The sequence below is a fragment of the Oncorhynchus gorbuscha genome, linkage group LG02 (genome assembly GCF_021184085.1).
Source record: "Oncorhynchus gorbuscha isolate QuinsamMale2020 ecotype Even-year linkage group LG02, OgorEven_v1.0, whole genome shotgun sequence".
NCBI lineage: Eukaryota > Metazoa > Chordata > Actinopteri > Salmoniformes > Salmonidae > Oncorhynchus > Oncorhynchus gorbuscha.
Genome location: NC_060174.1, coordinates 59348285 through 59372302, shown reverse-complemented (window position 1 = coordinate 59372302; position 24018 = coordinate 59348285). Strand labels below are relative to the sequence as shown.

At 41.6% G+C, this 24018-nt stretch overlaps 1 protein-coding gene across 1 annotated transcript in view; it reads left to right on the top strand.

Moving 5' to 3' along the window:
- The first annotated feature begins 721 nt into the window (after nucleotides 1-721).
- Nucleotides 722-24018, top strand: part of LOC124005451 (eukaryotic initiation factor 4A-I) — a 42834-nt gene continuing 19537 nt past the window's right edge. The window contains exons 1-6 of the mRNA XM_046314732.1: nucleotides 722-825; nucleotides 10488-10545; nucleotides 10790-10922; nucleotides 11543-11682; nucleotides 12361-12529; nucleotides 14412-14521. Coding sequence (XP_046170688.1) covers nucleotides 803-825; nucleotides 10488-10545; nucleotides 10790-10922; nucleotides 11543-11682; nucleotides 12361-12529; nucleotides 14412-14521 — 633 coding nt within the window. The 5' untranslated portion in view covers nucleotides 722-802. The remainder of the gene's footprint in view (nucleotides 826-10487; nucleotides 10546-10789; nucleotides 10923-11542; nucleotides 11683-12360; nucleotides 12530-14411; nucleotides 14522-24018) is intronic.

The following is a 24018-nucleotide window of genomic DNA, read 5'->3' as shown; positions in this document are numbered from 1 at the left end:
GAGTGCCTGGACACAGCCCTTAGCCATGGTATATTGGCCATATATCACAAACCCCCAAAGAGCCTTATTGCTATTATAAACTGGTTACCATCGTAATTAGAGAAGTAAAAATAAATATGTTGTCATAGGTGGTATATATATACCACAGCTGTTAGCCAATCAGCATTCAGGGCCCGATTACAATTATATATAGTTATTTGTTTTCTGTTATTACATTTCCAATTTTGAAAAAAAATCAATTAGAAAACAAGTTGTTTTCCGTTTTTCCACTCTCTGTTTTGAGTAGAATTCCAAATAATGAATCGTATTCACGGATCTTTCTGACACATTTTCGGTTTATTGGTGACCCACTCTTTGATAGTATGCACATCTCTCATGGTGTGGCTTTAAAATATTTATTTAATTATTCTGGAGAAAAAACTCTAGCCAGAACATTACTGTTTTCAGCATCTGAATATATTTTACCAGGTTCAGTACTGGCAGCACTGTATTTTGTCATTCACCGGAGACAAAATGATGTCTTCTGCGTCATAATTAAGAACTTCGATGAATTCATTTTCCCTTACGTTTCTTCAATGGTGTTGTTGCAGGGGAGGAACGAAAAGACGCATCCTTTCACTCATATTTTGTTGAAAAAGGCGTAGACCACAAGTTTAATGACGTCTTCCATACCCAATAAAATATCACAATGGGTGTGGCCAACATTGAACGATAGTCCCCTTCTGCAATCAAAACTGTACTTTCCAGATCACGTTGTTGTACCTAAAACATTTTTTTTGCGGCGTATTCGCCCTTTGTGACAATGTCGGCAGATTATGAAGAGAGGTAAAGAGCCCAGCTAATTTTTTATTATAACCAGTTATACGTTGATATGATAACACTGTCAGTCCAGCAATTCCGTGATTCACCCCCCGTTATAAAATGCAGCATGCAATTTTATCTAGCTTTGCGTTAGCGATTTCCTTGTGCTGTCTTTTTAGTGCAACGTTAGCAACTGTAAACTAGCTTCTGGTAGTCTGGTTGGAGTTGCTAGTCATGTCTCTAACGCCAAGCCGTTTGCACATTTTATCACGTTATAACATGTTAACTAGCTAGTTAGCGAATATTGTGCCATGAATTGTAAAAACTGATTTGCTGGTCAGCTCACGAATTGACTGACTTTGAAGGCGAACTGCTAACCGGTTCACTAAAATAGTTAGCTAACGTTAGCTATAATTTGGCAGGCGAACACCAGACAGAGGTTGCGGGAAAATGGTGGCCTGTCTCACCACCAGCGAGCCCCGCAATCGTGCACAAATTATGTTCTGCCCCCAGTGAGTGTCTTTAGTCATGTTTAGCTACATTAGCTAACGGACGTTGTCTAGCAATCCCAAAACTCGAGCTAATTTGCGAGATAATTTAGTGTCTAGCGTTAGCTGGCTAACGTTACATTTCTTAGCTACCCCAAATGTTAACGTTATGTGTACGAGCTTGTACAAAATGGAAGGATTTGCATCGGATAGGGCATTTGATTGACTGTTGCTAGTATTTTGTCTAATTCCAGCTAAATTAGTATGGTTATCCCTGCTGAATGTGTAGTAGTGCCGTTTTGCTAACTAGCTACTAGTAGTAGGCTAGGCGTTTAATCACGGGGTTTTAATTTCCACTGACGTTAGCGCATAGCCAGCGAACCCCCACCAATTTTGTTATCCACAATGACCACTCGTGCTGTTGTCTTCAAAACCTCTGTCTGAACACAATAAACTGTATTTGTATTGGCGTGTTTAAATAGTCTGCATTGGGAAGACGTGATCAAATGTATCAGAAAACACGTTTCCATCCACCGTTTTTATGTGAGTAAAGTCATAAAAAGTGTGATGGAAACAGGAAGTGTTGGTACAATGTTATACATGTCAACAGACGACCAATATTTTTGTGTCTGCAAAATGTATCATGTGACGAATTGCGGTGGAATCGTTTCCTTTCACAATTGTTGCTAGAATAACCATGTGTAGGTACATTTCAGGGGTTATGGTTCTGTCACTGTGTACGGTTACATGCACACCGTGAGATTATTGTGGATAGTCGGATTAATATAATATTTCGATTAAAACGTTTACATGCTTTGCAAGAACGATTTCCCTAATAATCCTATTTACATGGACTCGTCTTTTCAGATTTTCATGATGGATGCTGGTGCAAATAAACGTTCTACAACAGCGACCATCCTATTTTTGGGAAGCATATTTGATTAAGTTTAGACATAAAGTTTGTATGTGAAAACTACTTCTAACAATGCTGTCTAGAGGGCGTGCGTGCGCCATCGCGCACATGTTGAGTTTGTCCACACCAGACGCGATCAGGACACAGGTTGAAATATCAAAACGAACTCAGAACAAACTATATTAATTTGGAGACAGGTCGAAAAGCATTAAACATTCATGGCAATTTAGCTAGTTTGCTGTTGCTAGCTCATTTGTCCTGGGATATAAACATTGGCATGTTATTTTACCTGAAATGCACCAGGTCCTCTATTCCGACAATTAATCCACAGATAAAAGGGTAAATAAACCAAGTTAGTTTCGAATAATCTCTCCTTCAGTCTTCTTTGGACTTCATATGGCGGTTGGCAACGAACTTTAATGTGCATTACCACCCAACTGGACTTGAGTGTGGACCTCAGTAAATATTTCAATCATCCATGTGGGTACATGCTCCTAAAAACCAATAAGGAGGTGGGAGGGGCAGAACTTGCAGCGCATGAAGCATCACAAATAGAACCAAGTTTATATTGTAGTGCCTGGCAACGCGGATGCTCGTTGATGTGCGGAGCAGTTTAGAAGCAATGATTGAATAACATGTATGTGTACATTTATTTTGCAACACTCGCGCACATAACATAACGGGAGCTGTGTGATCTTACATCATACATTGGGTGTTTCTCAAAATGCATGTTACTGTGCTTACAAGCATGCAAATTGGAGCACTGGAGGGTTGGAGAATGAGTCCAAATCAAAATGGGCGAAACGGAGCATGGAGGGCAGTCCTCAAATGCATACTCCGTTTGTACATATTTTCAAGCTTGCATTGATGCACGCTTGCAAAGAATTGACACAACCATGTAAAAAACAAGGCAACATTTCTTGAAATCGGTGGTGCCATTATTTGAGCTGAAAGCGAGATAAAATATACTCTAAGGAATGAAATGTTGCCAAATTCACATCTCATATGATGCCGGTGGGGCTTACCCCAATTAGTCAAATGGTCATCGATTGGTCGTTTGGCTGTTGGTTGACTGAGATTGTTTTAGTTGAGCTGTAACAAATATATGTATGTACAGTGGGGGAAAAAAGTATTTAGTCAGCCACCAATTGTGCAAGTTCTCCCACTTAAAAAGATGAGAGGCCTGTAATTTTCATAGGTACACTTCAACTATGACAGACAAAATGAGAAAGAAAAAATCCAGATAATCACATTGTAGGATTTTTAATGAATTTATTTGCAAATTATGGTGGAAAATAAGTATTTGGTCACCTACAAAGAAGCAATATTTCTGGCTCTCACAGACCTGTAACTTCTTCAAGAGGCTCCTCTGTCCTCCACTCGTTACCTGTATTAATGGCACCTGTTTGAACTTGTTATCAGTATAAAAGACACCTGTCCACAACCTCAAACAGTTACACTCCAAACTCCACTATGGCCAAGACCAAAGAGCTGTCAAAGGACACCAGAAACAAAATTGTAGACCTGCACCAGGCTGGGAAGACTGAATCTGCAATATGTTTGACCTCTGTCATTGCCAACAAAGGGTATATAACAAAGTATTGAGATAAACTTTTGTTATTGACCAAATACTTATTTTCCACCATAATTTGCAAATAAATTCATTAAAAATCCTACAATGTGATTTTCTGGATTTTTTTTCTCATTTTTTTTCTCATATTGTCTGTCATAGTTGAGGTGTACCTATGATGATCCTTCTGTAGCTCAGTTGGTAGAGCATGGCGCTTGTAACGCCAGGGTAGTGGGTTCGATCCCCGCGACCACCCATACGTAGAATGTATGCACACATGACTGTAAGTCGCTTTGGATAAAAGCATCTGCTAAATGGCATATGTTATATGTTATGAAAATTACAGGCATCTCTCGTCTTTTTAAGTGGGAGAACTTGCACAATTGGTGGCTGACTAAATACTTTTTTGCCCCACTGTATATATACATATACATATGTATTGTGTGTGCATATATATATATATATGACTTGTTATGGAATTTTTCCCTCATCAATCTACACACAATACTCCATAATGACAAACTTAAAACAGGTTAAGAAATTTTAGCCAATTTTTTTTTTTTTAACTATCAAATTTTACATAAGTATTCAGAACCTTTACTCAGTACTTTGTTGAACCACCTTTGGCATCGATTACAGCCACGAGTCTTCTTGGGCATGATGCTACAAGCTTGTCACACCTGTATTTTGGAAGTTTCTCCCATTCTTCTCTGCAGATCCTCTCAAGTTCTGTCAGGTTGGATGGGGAGCGTTGCTGCACAGCTATTTTCAGGTCTCTTCAGAGATGTTTGATCGTGTTCAAGTCTGGGCTCTGCCTGGGCCACTCAAGGATATTCAGAGACTTGTCCCGAAGCCATTCCCGCATTGCCTTGGCTGTGTGCTTAAGGTTGTTGTCCTGTACAAAGGTGAACCTTTGCTCCAGTCTGAGGTCCTGTCTCTGTACTTCGCTCCGTTCGTTGTTCCCTTGATCCTGACTAGTCTCCCAGTCCCTGCCGCTCAAAAACATCCCCACAGCATGATGCTGCCACCACCATGCATCACCATAGGGATGATGCCAGGTTTCCTCCAAGTGTGACACTTGGCTTTCAGGCCAACGAGTACAATCTTGGTTTCATCAGACCAGAGAATCCTTGACTTTTTCATATTTTGTTAAGTTACAGCCTTATTCAAAAATGAATTACATAACATTTCCTCATAAGTATTCAGACCCTTTGCTATGATACTCGAAATTGAGGCCGGTGCATCCTGTTTCCATTGATCATTCTTGAGATGTTTCTACAACTCGATTGGAGTCCACCTGTGGTAAATTCTATTTATTGGTCATGATTTGGAAAGGCACACACCTGTCTATGTCAGGTCCCACAGTTGACAGTGCATGTCAGATCTAAAAGCCAAGCCATGAGGTTGAAGAAATTGTCCGTAGAGCTCAGAGACAGGATTGTGTCGAGTCACAGATCTGGGGAAGGGTACCAAAACATTTCTGCAGAATTGAAGGGCCCCATGAACACAGTGGCCTCCATAAATGTTAATTGGAAGAAGTTTGGAACCACCAAGACTCTTCCTAGAGCTGGCCACCCGGCCAAACTGAGCAATCGGGGTAGAAGGACCTTGGTCAGGGAGGTCACCAAGAACCCGATGGTCACTCTGACAGAGCTCTAGAGTTCCTCTGTGGATATAGGAGAACCTTCCAGAAGGACAACCATCTCTGCAGTACTCCACCAATCAGGCCGTTATAGTAGAGTGGCTAGACAGAAGTCACTCCTCAGTAAAAGGCACATGACAGTCCACTTGGAGTTTGCCAAAAGGCACGTAAAGACTCTTAGACCATGTGAAACAAGAATCTCTGGTTTGATGAAACCAAGATTGAACTCTTTGGGCTGAATGCTAAGCGTTACAGAGAGATCCTTGATGAAAACCTGCTCCGGAGCACGTAGGACCTCAGACTGGGGTGAAGGTTCACCTTCCAACAGGAGAATGACCCTAAGCATACAACCAAGACAACACAGGAGTGGGTTCTGGACAAGTCTCTGAACTAATAACTCGTTTTTACTAACAGTAAAAACTGCTGTTGCTGTGTGCTTTTTCTTCCTCTCTGACCAAAACATGACATTCTATTTTTAGCTAATATGGGAGTGAATACATACAAGCAGCATATCAAACTAGGATCATGTTGTAGGTTACACTGACAACTATACGAATATTTGCCAGGTCATATTATTTCATTATAAATCTGAGATGTGGGAAGCTGAAAAGGCTAAAGCCAGCTAACTACAACTGACAAGGGAAGATGACTCTTCCTTGCTTTCACCACAAATGAGAAGACCAAAAAATAACACAGATATCACCCCCCCTGTGAATAAGAGTCTAGGAAACATGGACCGGCTAGGGTATGTTACCAAAAGTTGCGCGTTGCTCCAAAAAAAAAAACGGACTCCACCCGAACGGTCACGGAGAGATCTGTATATTGGCTTTTCGGGCCAACAGAGCTCTTAAAGGCACATTGGTGTCTTAAAAGGTCAGTGACATACTTTGTATTGTGTTCACCCATAAAATGTTAAATTCATTCAAGGTTTATAAAAAATATGCCCACTCAATATAACATTCGGTTAGAAAAACAATAATCCAAACCCCATGTCTCTACCATTTATGGTTAAAAAGTTAGAATATTTACAATGGGAATACTTTACAATTTTTTGGGGAATAATAATAATAATAATAATAATAATAATAATAATAATAATAATGATGTTTCCAATGGGGTAAATGCAGATAGACAAGCCTCACTTTGCAGCCTGCCGGTAGGCCTATGTATTCATAGCCCTTATTTTGTGTCATCACACAAAGCCTTGTATCTGATGGAAACACACCTCTGGTGGGGAAATGCAAAAAAGAATGTAATGCACATTTTCTGATAGTCGTAAATTGCATGGCAACCTAGCTAGTGATACTCTATATCAGAGGTGCACAATTGGCGGACCTCGGCACGGGTCAGGACCGAGTGAAGGTTCTATCTGGACCTCGACACATTTCTCATGAATAATTGTTAAATTAAATACTGATGAAGCAACCCTTTTTTTTCAATATACACATACAGCACAGCTTGGAAGGTCCCAGACAGCGCTGTTATGCAGGTGAATGAGGACCCAAAAGCGACTTGGCGAAAACAGAGTCTTTATTCCAGAAAAGGAAATAGGCAAATACTCCTAGACAAATCAGAGCAGAAAACAAAACATAAAAAACTAATTCCACTCGTAGTGACGAGGACAGACTGGAGACTCGACCATAAACTGTAGGTTGCCTCGGGAAGGCACCGACCGTAGCAGACTCAGACACCTGCTCACACGCAGCATCTGAGGGAAACAAGACACGACAGGGCGAGACAAAGACACAGCACGGCGAACAATATACAAGGATCCGACAGGACAGAAACGGAAGACAAGGGGAGAAATAGGGACTCTAATCAGAGGGCAAGATACGGAACAGGTGTGAAAAGATTAGATGATTGATTAGGGGAATAGGAACAGCTGGGAGCAGGAACGGAACGATAGAGAGAAGAGAGAGAGGAAGGGAGAGAGAAAAAAAGGAACGAACCTAATAAGACCAGCAGGGGGAAAACGAACAGAAGGGAAAGCAAAATGACAAGACAATATAAGACAAAACATGACAAGCGCCCCATACTTGTCCAATCGCGTGCGTTACTTAAATCACTTCACGAAACTCAGCCAATCAAAGCAAATGATTACAATGCATGTTAGGAGACTGATGTTGTCAGAGAGAGAGAGACCGCAAGAGAAGCAAAGGCGGAAGCGAGAGGAGAAATGATGGAACGGCATGCGCAAAAGTCAGGAAAGTCGACACAGAAAATGGAGCTTTCAAAGAGGAGTGGACAGACAAATATGCCTTTATCCTTCCCGCAGTGAGTGTCCAAACACTCTGCCTGATATGTTCAGCGACCGTGGCTCTAATAAAAAGTGCCGACGTGAAGCGCCACTACGAGACAAATCACGATCCTTTGAGCAAAAATAACCACAGCAGTCTGAGGTGAGGGCACGCAAAATAAACAAAGTCAAAGCCCAGTATGATCGGTCCACCAGAGTCCTCTCCCATGCATTCACTGCCCAACAACGTGCAAGTGAATGTTCACAAAAAATAGCTTGGATTTTGGGTCAACACCAACATCCGTTTTACTGACGGGGGAGTGGTGACGGAGTGCACGAATGCTGCTGCTGAAACTATACTTGAGGGTTAACAAAAAGACGAGCTGTGTGAAAAGGTCAAGAAAATCCCAATGTCGCGTACAACAACAGCAAGATACAGTGAAATACAAACAGAGGATGTATTAACACAGCGTGATGAAGCTATTTGGAGTGCACCACGCAGAGCATTAGCTGTTGATGAATCTACTGATGTGAGTGATAAGGCCCAGCTTCTGGTGTATGTTAGATTTTACCACACAGAGAAGACGAAATTCTGCGAAGACCTGTTAGGTGTAACACCACTCGAGACGCATACAAGAGGAAAGGACATATCCATGGCCATAAAAGACATGCAGAGAAAGAGGGGAATAGATCTAAAACAAGTGGTCTCTATCACCTCAGATGGGGCCCCTGCCATGATAGGAAGAGCGAGGGGAGCTGTGGCACGGCCGAAAGAGGAAAACCCTGACCTCACAGGAATCTGTCGGAAGAGTATGCTGAAGTGATGTATACAATGATGAAACTCATTAACTTCCTCAGGGCATCCCCATCTCATCAGCATCGCCTGCTGAGAGAATTCCTGAAAGAAGTTGAGGCAAATGCAAAGACCTACTGCTGCACAACAACGTAAGATGGCTCAGTAAAGGCAGGGTGTTGAAACGCTTTTGGTCCATTCGAAAGGAGATAACATCTTTCCTAGTACAGCTCAAGAGTCAGAAGGCAACACAGTTTTCACCTTTTTTGCAAGACGAGCAAAATGGATATTGTTGCTTTTTTGGTAAACACCACGTCACACTTTAATGAGCTCAATGTGAAACTACAGGGCAAGAACAATTCAGTTTGTGATTTGATGACATCTGTCCTCTCCTTCCAGAGGGAACTGAAATTGTTCAATGAAGATCTTCAAGAAGACTGCACACATTTCAAAAGTGCAGAAACGGATTCAGGGTGAGAGATGCTTCTCCTCATGTTGACTTCATAGATAAAGCTGATTGGAAACTTCAGCAATCGCTTTGACAGCTTCAGCCTTAGATAGGGGTAAAATGCTTCAGCCTTTCCTTCTAATTGAGAATCCATTCATCATCACAGATGTCAGAGGATTTACAAAGGAGGTGACACAGACCTTCAAGTGGGCACATGTTGGATCTCTACAGATGGAACTGATTGATCTGCAAGCAAATGTTGCACTAAGAGAGCACTTTCAACTAACTGATCATGACGCTTTCTGGCTGCAGGCAATGTCTGAGACTGTTCTCCCTGGTCTAACCAAAGTAGCACTACACACCTTGACCATGCATGTCTCCACATACAGTTGTGAGTCTTCTTTCTCCACTATGAACATCATTAAGAATAAGTACCGTTCTAGACTCACCAATGAGCACCTACATACAATATGTGCATGACAATGGCACTGACTCCATTCCAGCCAAGGTTCAAATGACTGGCAGGGCAAGCAAAAGCCTATTTCTCTTACTAAAGAAGAGAGGTGGGAGAGAGTGTTGTAAAGATAAATATTAAACCTGTGGCTTCTTATTTGTTCAAAAATCAAAGCACTTTTTTCAGAAACAGGCACTTTTGTTATTTTTTTGTGAAGATGCGGCCTTGTTTTGCTTGAAGTGAAAACATTTGTGATAGGCCTACTTTTATTTATGATTACGCTGCATATTTATTTTACCTGTTCTAAAGTGTCTACACTGCAAATGTGCAATACATATTGTTGAAATATTATTGAAATGTAGTACTTTGTTTATTAGCCATACATATACAAGAACTACATATGCCACCAAAACAGCGCACGTTAGACATTTGAATGGTTTGGACCTGTTGTGAATCACTGGACCTCTTTTGAATTTTGATTGTGCACGCACCCATGCTTTATGTAATGACAAGATCCGTCTTATCTGTGCCCTAACAATGGGAATCGTTGGCGGGAAGTCAGGCGGAAGGAGGCGAGATCAGGCATGAACATTCTAGCCAATGAGAGGGCAGATAACGGTTGTGCACAACAAACAACTATGATATCAAATTATTTTTTCTCAAAGTTGTGGAGATGCCATGTGCGTCCACCATGTGCATTCATAACAAACTAAACATTATGAAACGTATATTAGATCAAATAAGCCTCACTTAGCAAATTAGCAATAAAAAAATGTTGTTGACCATATCTGACACTCATAGACCTCCATAAAAAACAAAATCCTCAATTGGTCCGCGTATCGCTGTATTTTCGCATTGACAGATTGATGGGAGTGGAGCTTCTTGCTTCATCTCGTCCTCAGAATGTATCACGCAAGTTAGGTGTGTGTGCCCCAGCTTTTACATTGCTGTTTGTCAGCAACGATATGCAAGTTTATTGAACATGACTGCCTCAATGCAATCATTGTAATGAGCCAATCACATTCTGGCAGACCCCTTATAGATTTTTGGTCAGAAATGTTTTTTTTTTCCCCCCAAGATATCATTATATTTAGCAAATGTATGCAACATGTCATGTATCAACATTGAACGTTTTCCTACAGAGACCTCTCCAACAGAGACAATGGCCCAGAGGGCATGGAGCCAGATGGCATCATTGAGGTAAGTGTGTGTGTGTGTGTCAAGCTACACTTTGTTAAATGTTGGATAAAGGACAGGTTGCATTGTTGAATATCGAATGGCATGTTGTCTAATGGAATGGAAGAAAAGATGCATGTATCTCACACTTGTTTTTTTTTGTCTCCGCTGGCTAAAAAACAGTACTGGGGTTTGTGTATAAGAAGTACAGTACTGGGGTGCTATTTATACTGACCGTGCTCTACGATCATTTTTTTTCTCTCCACAGAGTAACTGGAATGAGATCGTGGACAGCTTTGATGAGATGGCCCTGCGTGAGACTCTCCTGAGAGGAATCTATGCCTATGGTTTTGAGAAACCGTCTGCCATTCAGCAGAGGGCCATCCTCCCTTGTATCAAGGGTAAGTACAAGCTTCCTAAAGGATAAACTCACACACACAGGATATAACCTCTGCATGTTGTTTATTTTGTTCACGTTTCAGTCAGACTTTTTTCTAGATGGGTATAAGCTAAGGTTTCAAAATGCCTATGTGTTGATTCTTGAACATTGCTTCTTGCTTCAAGATGATCTAGCCTAAATTGTCGCTGACTGAAGTTGCATGAGCATGTATACTTACTTACTTAAAAATTGTATTTAAAAAAACATTTAACCTTTATTTAATGACTTAATCCTCTTAATTCCTGTGTCGAACATAAGGTTTTCTTAAGAGATCATACTATACTGGCTTTTATTTATTCCAGAGTATCCTACCGGTCAGGTTTGGAGACCTTCTCAATCATGCCTTTGATTTTTTATTATTTTCATGCAAGTTAATGATTAAGCGTACACATTTCCTAAGCTTAAAAACAGAGTGACCCAAATGCCTTTAAAGCGTATCCTTGGTCTTAGCAACTAGGAACCAAATGGGATGAAACGGGTAGGGACCTACCTGAATTTGTCCAATAAGAAACACTTGTTTTTGTTTTCTGTTACAAAATGTTTTGCTCTGGTGTAAACAAATTAATTTTAATTTCCCACCAGGTTATGATGTCATTGCACAGGCCCAGTCAGGCACAGGGAAGACTGCCACGTTCGCCATCTCCATCCTCCAGCAGATTGATATCGAGCTGAAGGGCACCCAGGCCTTGGTCCTCGCTCCCACCCGAGAGCTGGCTCAGCAGGCAGGTTGCACAAACATTAAATTGGCCTAAAAACAGTTAACTGTGAATGCAACTCCTGCACCTTTTACACAGTCGCACCGATGCTGTACCATGGTGCCTCTGGTATTTTAATATGACATGGTCCTTTCCAGTACGGTTCTAGCAACTATGGTGGATGAGTAACCAGACCAGCACGGTAAAGCGTGGCTCGGCTCTGCTCCATAGTGTGAATCAAACCATAGTACCATCTCTGTCTCTGGGAAAGGAAGTGTCTTTGAGTTGCACTGAGTGTTATATCTGACAAGGGGAAAGGGATAATGCCATATTCATCCCAGCCAACTCGGTGCTGGTTCATGCTAAGGGCACAAACTCATAATTGAGTTGCAAAAATCTGATTCCTTATGAATATTGTTGCTTGCCAAAGTAATACAAATTTGTATGAAAAAGCTAAAAGTATCTTGACCATGGAATTACCTCGACTAAGAACATATGGAATAGAATTGTAATGTGGGTCTTCGTGAGTATTGTGTGCATGTAAATGTAGTAAAATGTGTGCCAGAGGAGGAGCTTTCTCTTGCCACTGTGCTTCTGCTTGCTCTCTGGGGTATAGGCTGTGTTACTCTAAAAGCACTTTGTGACAACTGCGGATTTGAAAAAGGGTTTTAATAAATTGTATTGACTCCCTCTCCTCTTCAATAGATCCAGAAGGTGATCCTGGCCCTCGGTGACTACATGGGAGCCTCCTGCCATGCCTGTATTGGCGGCACAAACGTCCGTAATGAGGTGACAAAGCTCCAGGCTGAGGCTCCGAACATAGTGGTTGGAACGCCAGGCCGCGTGTTTGACATGTTGAACCGCAAGTTCCTCTGTGAGTAATGACATTTACATTACATTTAAGTCATTTAGCAGACGCTCTTATCCAGAGCGACTTATGACCTCAGGGTCTTTGTTTACTTTTGTGTTATTCTGCATTAATTATCTTTTTTTTGTAATCAGATTTGTATAGATAACAAGAGATTGGAATTTGATTTTTTTTCCCGAAGAACAGAATCAGAACAGCAAACGAAAGTGTTCCGGAACAGAACGGTTATTTTAAAAGCATGGGTACTGGTTAACCCTATAGGTCTAAGCCCTTAGATCGCAATATCTACTATGCTAACATATTAAATTGTTTTAAGATAATCATAAAATGTATAATTTAGCCATTTGATTTGGAATTTTAGGACCTCTGTAGGTATAGAAAATATATATTTGATGAAACATTGAATTTAGACTTTACTGCTATAATCCATAGAAACGCTTTGAATAACACCATTCATAAATGGCAAAACACAAAGTAAAAAAATAAATAATAAAAAACACGGTTTTGAAGTGTTTTTATACCTTTTGGCACATTTGACCCCCTAATGCACTTTTTGACATTTTTACAGCCCGGTACTGGCGTAGAGCAGAACAACTGACACCTTCTTGTTTTGTGAGAGTCCCCTTTTGATATTGGTGGCATATTAGTTTGTAGCTCCAACGGTTCGGTCTGGACAGTCAGTTTTTTGAGAAGACCTCTTTGAAATGAGGACATCCGCGACAGAGTTCAGACAACTGCCGTAAAGCTTGTGGATATCATAGACCCAAACAACAGAGACTGTCGTGTTCGTGGGAATCTCCACTTTCGTTATGGTGACATATTAGGTTTTACAGTTGTGAAGCACGGGTGCGTCAATTGACTCTAGTTTTTTTTTAAACAATGTTATTTTACGTTCTCAGGCATTTTTTTCAGTCCCTCCAAAAAACGCAACAAAGTGCCTATGCAAAGCCCACACTTTGCCACTCAGAAATGTATTCCCGTGTCTGCCTGCCTGCCTGCCTGCCAGCTGAAAATATTTTCCAGTGTGTGCGTGTAGCCAACTTGCCCCTCCCCCTCCAAAGCATAGTCTCGTAGCCTATTGACGTTTCAAGCGTGATTCAGAAACGAGGTGAGAGATTTTTAATTCGAGAATAGATTAACCTACTCAATGCTAGTTAAGGATACTATCGTTTTCATGTTTCACATTGGCTTTATTAACTACAAAAAGGTAGGACTTGTTTTAAATTAAAATTCTGGTGCTGCTCTGCACACACATGCTTGCTTGCTTGCTAGCTAGCTGGTCCAACGTTAAGCCAACCCTAAAGTTCAAAGACATTCAAAATTCCTTCACAGAAGCTGCTCCTGCGTTGGTATAATTGTATAAATGCTTGTCACAACAACAACATCCACAGCACTTCAAGCTTCTTCCTCCACCCTCTCTCGCTCTCTCCCCACCCACAACATTTCTGGCACATCTCGCACCCTACACTCATCTGTCCAATGCATGTAATTAGCTTGCCTGCTCCATAGCAATTAAGCTGCTCTTTCCCCACTGATTGGTAAGGTAATGTAAAGGCAAACTAAATGTTTAAAAAAATGGATATCTCACAAGTTTAAAAAGGAACTGAAAGGAACGATATAAACATACTTTTTTTTGGTTCGAACCGGTTCGGATCTTTATTTTACTGGTTGGAACAGTGGAACGGAATTGTTCTGTCCAGAACGAAATGATTGGAAAATAATCTCGGTTCTAACCCCTGGAGATAACATAACTGTTTGTCATACTTTTCTCAAGTTGTTGTTTACATCAGTATGTTTTATTAAATTATTTGTTTACTGAATGGAGTATTGGGATTGAACTATTTTGTGTTCAAGTTGTCTGAACTAAGTGCTCATCTTCCCCCTACAGCTGCTAAGTACATCAAGATGTTTGTCCTGGACGAGGCTGATGAGATGTTGAGCCGGGGTTTCAAGGACCAGATCTATGAGATTTTCCAGAAGCTCGGCACCAGCACACAGGTAAGAGGACCACACGCACAAGTAAGGGCACAGACTGTCAAACAGTCCGTTAGAAAGCTATGATCATGACAAAATTGCGCCGACAGACACGGTCACCCTATTATTTCTTATATTTCTTATATTATTTGCACAGAATGTTTGTAGTATTATTTCCTACAGCCGAAAATAACTTTTGGACATTCGATCGGTGGCACTTCTCTGACCTGGATCCTTCCCGAGGCAGCCCCATTCATCCTGGGTGTTACACCAAACCGTTGACATTGGAGGAGAGGGAGAAGTGGGGTTCTAATCAGGCTCAGTCGGCGAGAAAATCATCCATTGCTTCAGAGTATATTACTTGCTAACGAGCTCAGGGTGAGGATCTCCTTTCAGAGAGACATAAGGGACTGTAACAGACTCAGTTTTACAGAATCATGGCTCTATGGATTTATTGTCTCCATACAGCCAGCGGGGTTCTCTGTTAATTGCGAGGACAGGAAGAAATAACCATTTGGTAAAAACAAAGGTGGAGGGGTATGTCTCATGATTTAACAACTCATGGTGTGATTGTGGTAACGTACACCAACTCAAGGCCTTTTGTTCTCCCGATCTGGTATACCTGACCATTAAATGCCAACCGCATTACCTTCAGAGAATTTTATTTAGTTGTCAATGTCATGTATATTCCCCCAAGCAATGGCTCTCAAGGAACTACACCAGACTTTGTGCAAACTAGAAACCGTATATACCGAGGCCGCATTTATCATAGCTGTTGACTTTAATAAAGGAAATCTGAGGTAAATGTTTCCAAAATTCTACCAGCACATCTCCTGTGCTACACGTGGAGAGAACCAGGCCTTCCTCCGCCCTCCCTTTGGCAAATCAGATCACACCTCCATTCTGCACCTCCCCACCTATAGACAGGAACTTATGCATGAAGCACCCGTGGTAAGGGCTGTTCAATGTTGGTCTGACCAATCGGAATCTATGCTTCAAGACTGTTTTGATCACTCGGACTGGGAAATGTTTCCGGTTCCCCTCTAGGAATAGTATTGACGTATACACTGACTTGGTGACTGGATTCATCAGGAAGTGCATAGAGTATGTTGTTCCTACTTTGACGATTAGCAATTATCCAAACCAAAAACCGCAGATAGATGGCAGCAATCACAAAACTGAAAGCGTGAACCACCACATTTAACCACGACATGGTGACTGGGAACAGCTATGACCTCCGTAAGGAAAATTATAATACAGGGACAAAGTGGAGTTGCATCTAGTGTCTGAGCAGTTAGATTACATGTGGCAGGGACTCCAGACAGATAATCACAGATTATAATGGGAAAGCCAACCACATCGCGAACACCGATGCCTCACTCCTGGGCAAGCTAAACACCTTTTCTTTGCCCATTTTGAGGAAAACAAGCAAATTGGGCTAACGAGGACTGTGTGCTCCCTATCTCTGTGGACAACGTGAGTAAGTCCTTCAAGTGTGTTAAATGATAAGAAAAAGTCATACAATTCCAGGTGAACTTACAATGCAGTATAATGGTCCTGTTACGTTTGTTTGACCGCTAGGGCGAGGCAATGAAGTTATATACTGAACAAAAATATAAATACAACACGTAAAGTGTTGGTCCCATGAGCTGAAATAAAAGATCCCTGAAATGTTCCATATGCACAAAAAGCTCATTTCGCTCAAATTTTGTGCACAAATGTGTTTAGATCCCTGTTAGTGAGCATTTCTCCTGTGTGAAGATAATCCATCCACTTGATGGGTGTGGCATATCAAGAAGCACTTGTGCTGAAGTCAGGTGCAGGAGAGCAGAGAATTGTGAACAGGTGCACACTTTATTTCGGCAGGAGAGAATATACCGACGGACGCAGCTGCGTCCAAAAACCTCCCACCGACAAGGCAAAGTGTAAAACATGCAAAAACAGTCACAACCGTCAAATGTATTTAAGGGCAGATTCAACGACAAAGACCAGGGTTGTTTTCCAATACCTCGCAAAGAAGGGCACCTATTGGTAGATGGGTAGACATTGAATATTCCTTTGAGCATGGTGAAGTTATTAATTACACTTAGGATGGTTTATTAATATGCCCTGTTGCTACAACGATCTACAGGTATCCTGTTGATGGAGTGTAAGGAAACTGCCCAGGGATTTTACCATGAGGCCAATGGGGATTTTAAACCAGTCACAGAGAGTTAAATGTCTGTGATAGAAAACTGAGGATAGATCAACATTTATAGTTACTCCACAATACTAACATAAATTAGAGTGAGAAGGAGGAAGCCTGTACAGAAGAAAAATATACCAAAACATGCATCATGTTTGCAACAAGGCACTAAAGTAATGCTGCAAAAGAATTGGCAAAGAAATTAACTTTTTGTGCATAATGTTTGGGGCAAATCCAATACATCACTGAGTTACCACTCTTTATATTTTTAAGCATGGGGGTGGCTGCATCGCGTTATGGGTATGCTTGTAATCGGCAAGGACTAGAGTTTATTTTGGGTGGAGGGGGGTAAAGAGAAAAGGAATGGAGCTAAGCATAGGCATATTCTTAGAGGTAAACCTGGTTCAGTCTGCTTTTCACCAGACACTGGGAGACCAATCTGTATGGTTGAAAGAAATGGGGGTGGGAAAGGAGTGGCTAATATGTCTGGCTGCATATCTGACTGGCATACTTACCTTACTGCAAATTGATAAATTATGTGACTAAACGCAACAAAAAGAAGAAGAAACTGTATTATGAAGCCAAGATCAATGAAAAAAACTTTGGAGTACTTTAAATGAAATTATGGGCAGAAAGACCAATTCAACTCCATCTTTCATCAAATCAGATGGCTTATTCATCACAAAACCATTGGATGTTGCCAATTATTTTAATGATTATTTCATTGGCAAAGTGGGCAAACTTATGCAGGAAATGCGAACAACGAACAGTGAGCAATTGTATTCATGCATTAAAAAAATAAAATAATGAAAGAATAGCATTGCCAGTTTGAATTTTGTAAAGTTAGTGTGGGAGATGTGGAAAAATTATTGTTATCGATCAATAATGGCAAACCTCCTGGCATTGACAATCTATATGGAAAGCTACTGAGGATGGTAGCTGACTCTATAGCCACACCTATCTGTCATATCTTTAATCTGAGCCAAGAGAAAAGTCTTTGTCCTCCGGCCTGGAGGGAAGCAAAAGTCATTCCGCTACCCAAGAGTGGTAAAGCGGCCTTTACTGGTTCTAACAGCAGACCTATAAGCTTGCTGCCAGCTCTTAGCAAACTGTTGGAGAAAATAGTGTTTGACCAAATACAATGCTATTTCTCTGTAAACAAATTAACAACAGACTTTCAGTATGCTTATAGAGAAGGGCACTCAACATGTACTGTATTGACACAAATGATGGATGATTGGTTGAAAGAAATTGATACTAAGAAGATTGTGGGAGCTGTACTGTTAGATTTCAGTGCAGCCTTTGATATTATTGACCATAACTTGTTGTTGAAAAAACATATGTGTTATGGATTTTCAACCTCAGCTCTGAATCCATGATATCAAATCAAATTGTATTTGTCACATACACATGGTTAGCAGATGTTAATGCGAGTGTAGCGAAATGCTTGTGCTTCTAGTTCCGACAATGCAGTAATAACCAACAAGTAATCTAACTAACAATTCCAAAACTACTGTCTTATACACACAAGTGTAGGGGGATAAAGAATATGTACATAAAGATATATGAATGAGTGATGGTACAGAGCGGCATAGGCAAGATACAGTAGATGGTATCGGGTACAGTATATACATATGAGATGAGTATGTAAACAAAGTGGCATAGTTAAAGTGGCTAGTGATACATGTATTACATAAAGATGCAGTAGATGATATAGAGTACAGTATATACGTATACATATGAGATGAAGGTATGTAAACATTATATTAGGTAGCATTGTTTAAAGTGGCTAGTGATATATTTTACATAATTTCCCATCAATTCCCATTATTAAAGTGGCTGGAGTTGAGTCAGTGTGTTGGCAGCAGCCACTCAATGTTAGTGGTGGCTGTTTAACAGTCTGATGGCCTTGAGATAGAAGCTGTTTTTCAGTCTCTCGGTCCCAGCTTTGATGCACCTGTACTGACCTTGCCTTCTGGATGATAGCGGGGTGAACAGGCAGTGGCTCGGGTGGTTGTTGTCCTTGATGATCTTTATGGCCTTCCTGTAACATCGGGTGGTGTAGGTGTCCTGGAGGGCAGGTAGTTTGCCCCCGGTGATGCGTTGTGCAGACTTCACTACCCTCTGGAGAGCCTTACGGTTGTGGGCGGAGCAGTTGCCGTACCAGGCGGTGATACAGCCCGCCAGGATGCTCTCGATTGTGCATCTGTAGAAGTTTGTGAGTGCTTTTGGTGACAAGCCGAATTTCTTCTGCATATGGCAATCTATCTAATATAACTCAAAGTGTTTTCTTTAATGGAAGCTTCTGTAATGTCAAACATGTAAAGTGTGGTGTACCGCAGTGCAGCTCTCTAGGCCCTCTACTCTTTTCTATTTTTACAAATGACCTGGCACTGGCATTAAACAAAGCATTTGTGTCCATGTATGCTGATGATTCAACCTTATACGCATCAGCAACCACAACTAATGAAGTCACTGAAACCCTTAACAAAGAGTTGCAGTATGTTTTGGAATGGGTGGCCAGTAATAAACTGGTCCTGAACACCTCTATAACTGAGAGCATTGTATTTGGTACAAATCATTCCTTAAGTTCTAGACCTCAGCTGACTGGTAATGAATGGTGTGGCTGTTGAACAAGTTGAGGAGACTAAATTACTTGGTGTTACTTTAGATTGTAAACCGTCATGATCAAAACATATAGATTCAATGTTTGTAAAGATGGGGAGAGGTCTCGCCGCAATAAAGAGATGCTCTGCTTTTTTGACACCACACTTCAAAAAGCATGTTCTGCAGGCTCTGGTTTTGTCTAATCTTGATTATTGTCCAATCGTGTAGTCGAGGGCTGTAAGGAAAAACCTAGTTAAGCTGCAGCTGGCCCAGAACAGAGCAGCACATTTAGCTTTTAATAGTAATCAGAGGGCTGATATAAATACTATGCTGCCAGTCTCTCTTGGCTAAGTGTTGAGGAGAGACTGACTGCGTCACTTCTTCTTTTTATAATAAAACAATGTGTTGAAAATCCAAAATTGTTTGCATAGTTAACGTACACACAGCTCTGACACACACACTAATCCCACCAGACATGCCACCAGGGGTCTTTTCACAGTCCCCAAATCCAGAACAAATTTAAGAAAGCGTACAGTATTATAATAAAAAATAAACAGAATAAACAGCAAACATGGTTTCAAAAAACAGATAAAGCAACAACTTGCGGCACAACTCTCCCCTATTTGATCTAGATAGTTTGTGTGTATGCATTGATATGTAGGCTACGTGTGCCTTTTTGTAATGTAGTTCTGTCTTTGAGTAGTTCTTGTCTATTGATGTTCTGTATTATGTCATTCTGTATTATGTTTCATGTTTTGTGTGGACCCCAGGAAGAGTAGCTGCTGCTTTTGCAACAGCTAATGGGGATCCTAATAAAATACCAAATACCAGATCCACCTTTCAGCAGGACAATAACCTAAAATGCAAGGTCAAATATACACAAGTTACTTACCAAGACAACATTAAATGTTCCTGAGTGGCCTAGTTACAGTTTGACTAAAATTTGCTTAAATTTTGGCATGATTTAATAGAACTTTAAGAACTAAAAAAAGTATTATAGGCAAATATTGTACAATCCAGGTTTGCAAAGCTCTTAAGAGAGTTACCCAGAAAGACCAACAGACGTAATCGCTGCCAAAGGTGATTCTAACATGTATTGACTCAGGCGGTTGACCACTTATCTAATCAAAATATTGTTTAACTTTACAATTTTTCTTCCACTTTGACAGTATTTTGTGTAGATCATTGACAAAAAAAATTGCAATCAAATCCATTTGAATCCCACTTTAACACAACAAAAGTGGAACAAGTCTAAGGGTGTGAATACTTTCTGAAGGCACTGTAGAGCTTGTATGACCTATTTGCTGAAATGGGTGTGAGAGGGCGAAGTTCGTAACGTGGCTCGAAAACACAATGTTGTTCTCAATGAGCAAGAATGTGAGCATATCTGCGGCTATAAACATTACTTATCTCTCTCAAATGTCTTTGGCCCGGTCAGAATCTGCTGTGAAGGGCTGCTTGAATACAGACGGGAGACAAGGTTGTTTTCTTTGCGTTTCCGTCCTGCTCCGTTGGTATGAATACTGGGGTGGTGTTGGCGTAAATGTGTCAACATGTTTGAGGTGTTGGCAGCTGCATAGGCTATTCTCGTTGAGCAGTGGCGACATACTCTATCTGTCCATCGCCGTTGTAATCTACTGGGAAGCCAAAATGTTTTTCAAACTGGAGATTTAAACGATGAGGGAAAATCCTCCTGGTTTATCGACCCCCAACACTAGTCATTGCACAGAACTAGTTCCCGGCTGCGCCTCTCTAAAGTACAGTTTGGAATTCGCCAATTAAGATTTTAATTCTCATTACATCATGTGCAATAGGCTTTAATTGATTTAACAGAATAGACCATGTTTACTTCAGCTCAGATTTACTCAAGGCATACACCGCGGTGTAGTCATAGCCTATTCCTCGAGTAAAAAAAAAAAAGTTACATCTTTTTTTAATGTAATCATTCAGGTTCAGTGCAGATCGACCCGAGGTGTCCGTACCGAACGGTTCGATACGAATACGTGTACCGTTACATCCCAACAAGAAAGCAAAGGCTACTGAACTCATGAAGTGCATTTAAGGATCATATCACCTCCACTTTACCCGACACCCTAGATCCACTACAATTTGCATATTGCACCAACAGATCCACGGATGACACAATTGCCATTGCACTGCACACTGCCCCATCCCACCTGGACAAGAGGAATACATATGTAAGAATGCTTTTCATCAACTACAGCTTAGTGTTCAGCACCATAATGCCCTCCAAGCTCATCACTAATCTCAGCGCACTGGGTCTGAACCCCTCCCTGTGCAACTTGGTCCTAGACTTCCTGACAGGCCGACCCCAAGTGGTGAAGGTAGGCAACAACACCTTTATCAGGCTGATCCTCAACACACGGGCCCCACAGGGGTGTGTGCCCAGCCCCCTCCTGTACTACCTTAGGAGGCTGAAGAAATTTGGCTTGGCCCCTAAGACCGTCACAAACTTTTAAAGATGCACCATCGAGAGTGTTCTGCCGGGCTTTATCACCACCTGGTATGGCAACTACACTGCCTGCACTCAATGACATCTTCCGTGTGTCACAGGAAGACCAAGAAGCTCATCTAAGATCTCAGCCACCCGAGCGACGGCCTGTTCACCCCGCTACCATCAAGAAGTTATTATTTATTTGGACATCACACATTATAGTCTTATTCTTATACAGACATCGTGCACTCTCACTAAATCACATCCAATATCATACACATCAACATACTCAGATTTACTACACACATAATATCTTGTCTCAATTTTCTAACATCTGCGGCATTGGGAATAAAAAAACAGGCAAGGGAATAAAACAAATATTGCTAGAACCTATTTCTTGAATTCTAAATATCAAACATTTGAAAGCTCTACTTTTGACCATCATAATACGTCTGATGGCAGTAACTTTACAAGCACTAATTATTGTCAATTTAGACTAAGGATAGTATCTAGTTATGGTAAGTGAAATAAGTACAGCCAGTAATCATTCGAATGGTTTAGCAGATTATTAAAAAAAGATCCGTCTTTACATTGCTAAAAGAAAAGGAATGTAACAATTACTGTTTACAGGAAACTCACTCTACATCCTTAGATGAAGTTGCGTGGAAAAAGGAATGGGGTGGTGAAGTAATTTTCTGTCATGGACAAAGGAACTCAAAAGGTGTGATGATATTAATGAACAAATATTACGATCTAAATGTGCAAATAGTCAGGAATGTTTCACAAGGAAGGTGGATCCTTTTGAATATGAAAGTGGACGAAAACGAGATTTGTCTCATTAATCTATATTGTCCAAATCAGGATTATCCGTACTTTTATATCCGTATATTTATACCAATTTATGGTTGAGTCTCCGCAGGGTACCGTGGTATTGGGATTCTCTTGGCTCCAGCGACACAATCCCTCCATTGACTGGGCTACTGGTGCCATTGTGGGCTAGAGCCTGTCGTGCCACACTAATTGCCTGAAGTCAGCTCTGCCTGCCCTGAGAAGTGTTCCTGGGGGCTTGGAAATTGCTCCGACCTCTCCGCCAGCTTTGCAGAGTACCAGGACCTCCGGGAGAGGTTCAGTAAGGCCCGGGCCACTTCGATTCCGGTATCCAAGAAGGTCAAGCCTGAGGCGCTGGCGTGCCACGACTACACCCCCGGAAGCCGAGGCCTTTCCCCCCCGCTCCAAGATCATTAGCCCCTCTGCTGTTCATCCTCTGTTGCCCCTTACTCTCTGTATTTTTCCTACCCTTTCTGTGTCTAGAGTCTAAAAGCATGTCTGACTGCCCCTTGTCTTCTGTTTCTAGGCCCATCCCTTCCCCCCGTGTCATTGGTGACCAGCCAGCGTACACGGTGAGACGCCTCCTGAGGGTTCGGGGCAGGGATTTCCAGTACCTGGTTGACTGGGAGGGTTATGGCCCGGAGGAGAGGTGCTCTGTTCCCGCTAAAGACATCCTGGACCCGGGCCCTCATTGCCGACTTTCACCGCCGGCACCCCCAGTCAACCAGGTATCCGCCCAGGTGGAACGCCAGGTGGTGTCCCTAGGGGGGTGGGGGGAGGTACTGTCATGTCCTGATCTGTTTCACCTTGTGCTTGTCTCCATCCCCTCCAGGTGTTGCCCATCATCCCCACTTAGCCTCTTGGTATTTATACCTATATTTTCTGTCTGTATGTGCCAGTTCGTCTTGTTTGTTCAAGTCAACTAGCGTTTGTCTCTGCTCCTGTTTTTCCCCAGTCTCTCCTTTTCTCATCCTCCTGGTTTTTTACCCTTGCCATTCTTGACCCTCTACCCGCCCGCCTAACCACTCTGCCTGTCCCTGACCCTGCCTGCCGTACTGTTCCTTTGCTCCGCCTCTGGATTACCGACCTCTGTCTGACCTGAGCCTGCCTGCCGTCCTGTACCTTGGCCTCTACTCTGGATTATCGACCCCTGCCTTCCTTGACCTGTCGTTTGCCTACCCCTGTTGTTACAATAAACATTGTTACTTCACACAGACTGCACTTGGGTCTTACCTTGATTCCTGATATATAGATTACTGCAGTGTTGGAGCTAGAAACATAAGCATTATGCTGTACTTGTGATAACATCTGCAAATCTGTGAATGCGGCCAATACATTTGATTTGATTTCATGCTCTTCCTGCTGCCTCTGGAAATTCAGGACTTTTAATTAAGATTGTTTTGCTGACAAATGTCGCAACAGAATTAAGCATCATCTTGGCGAATA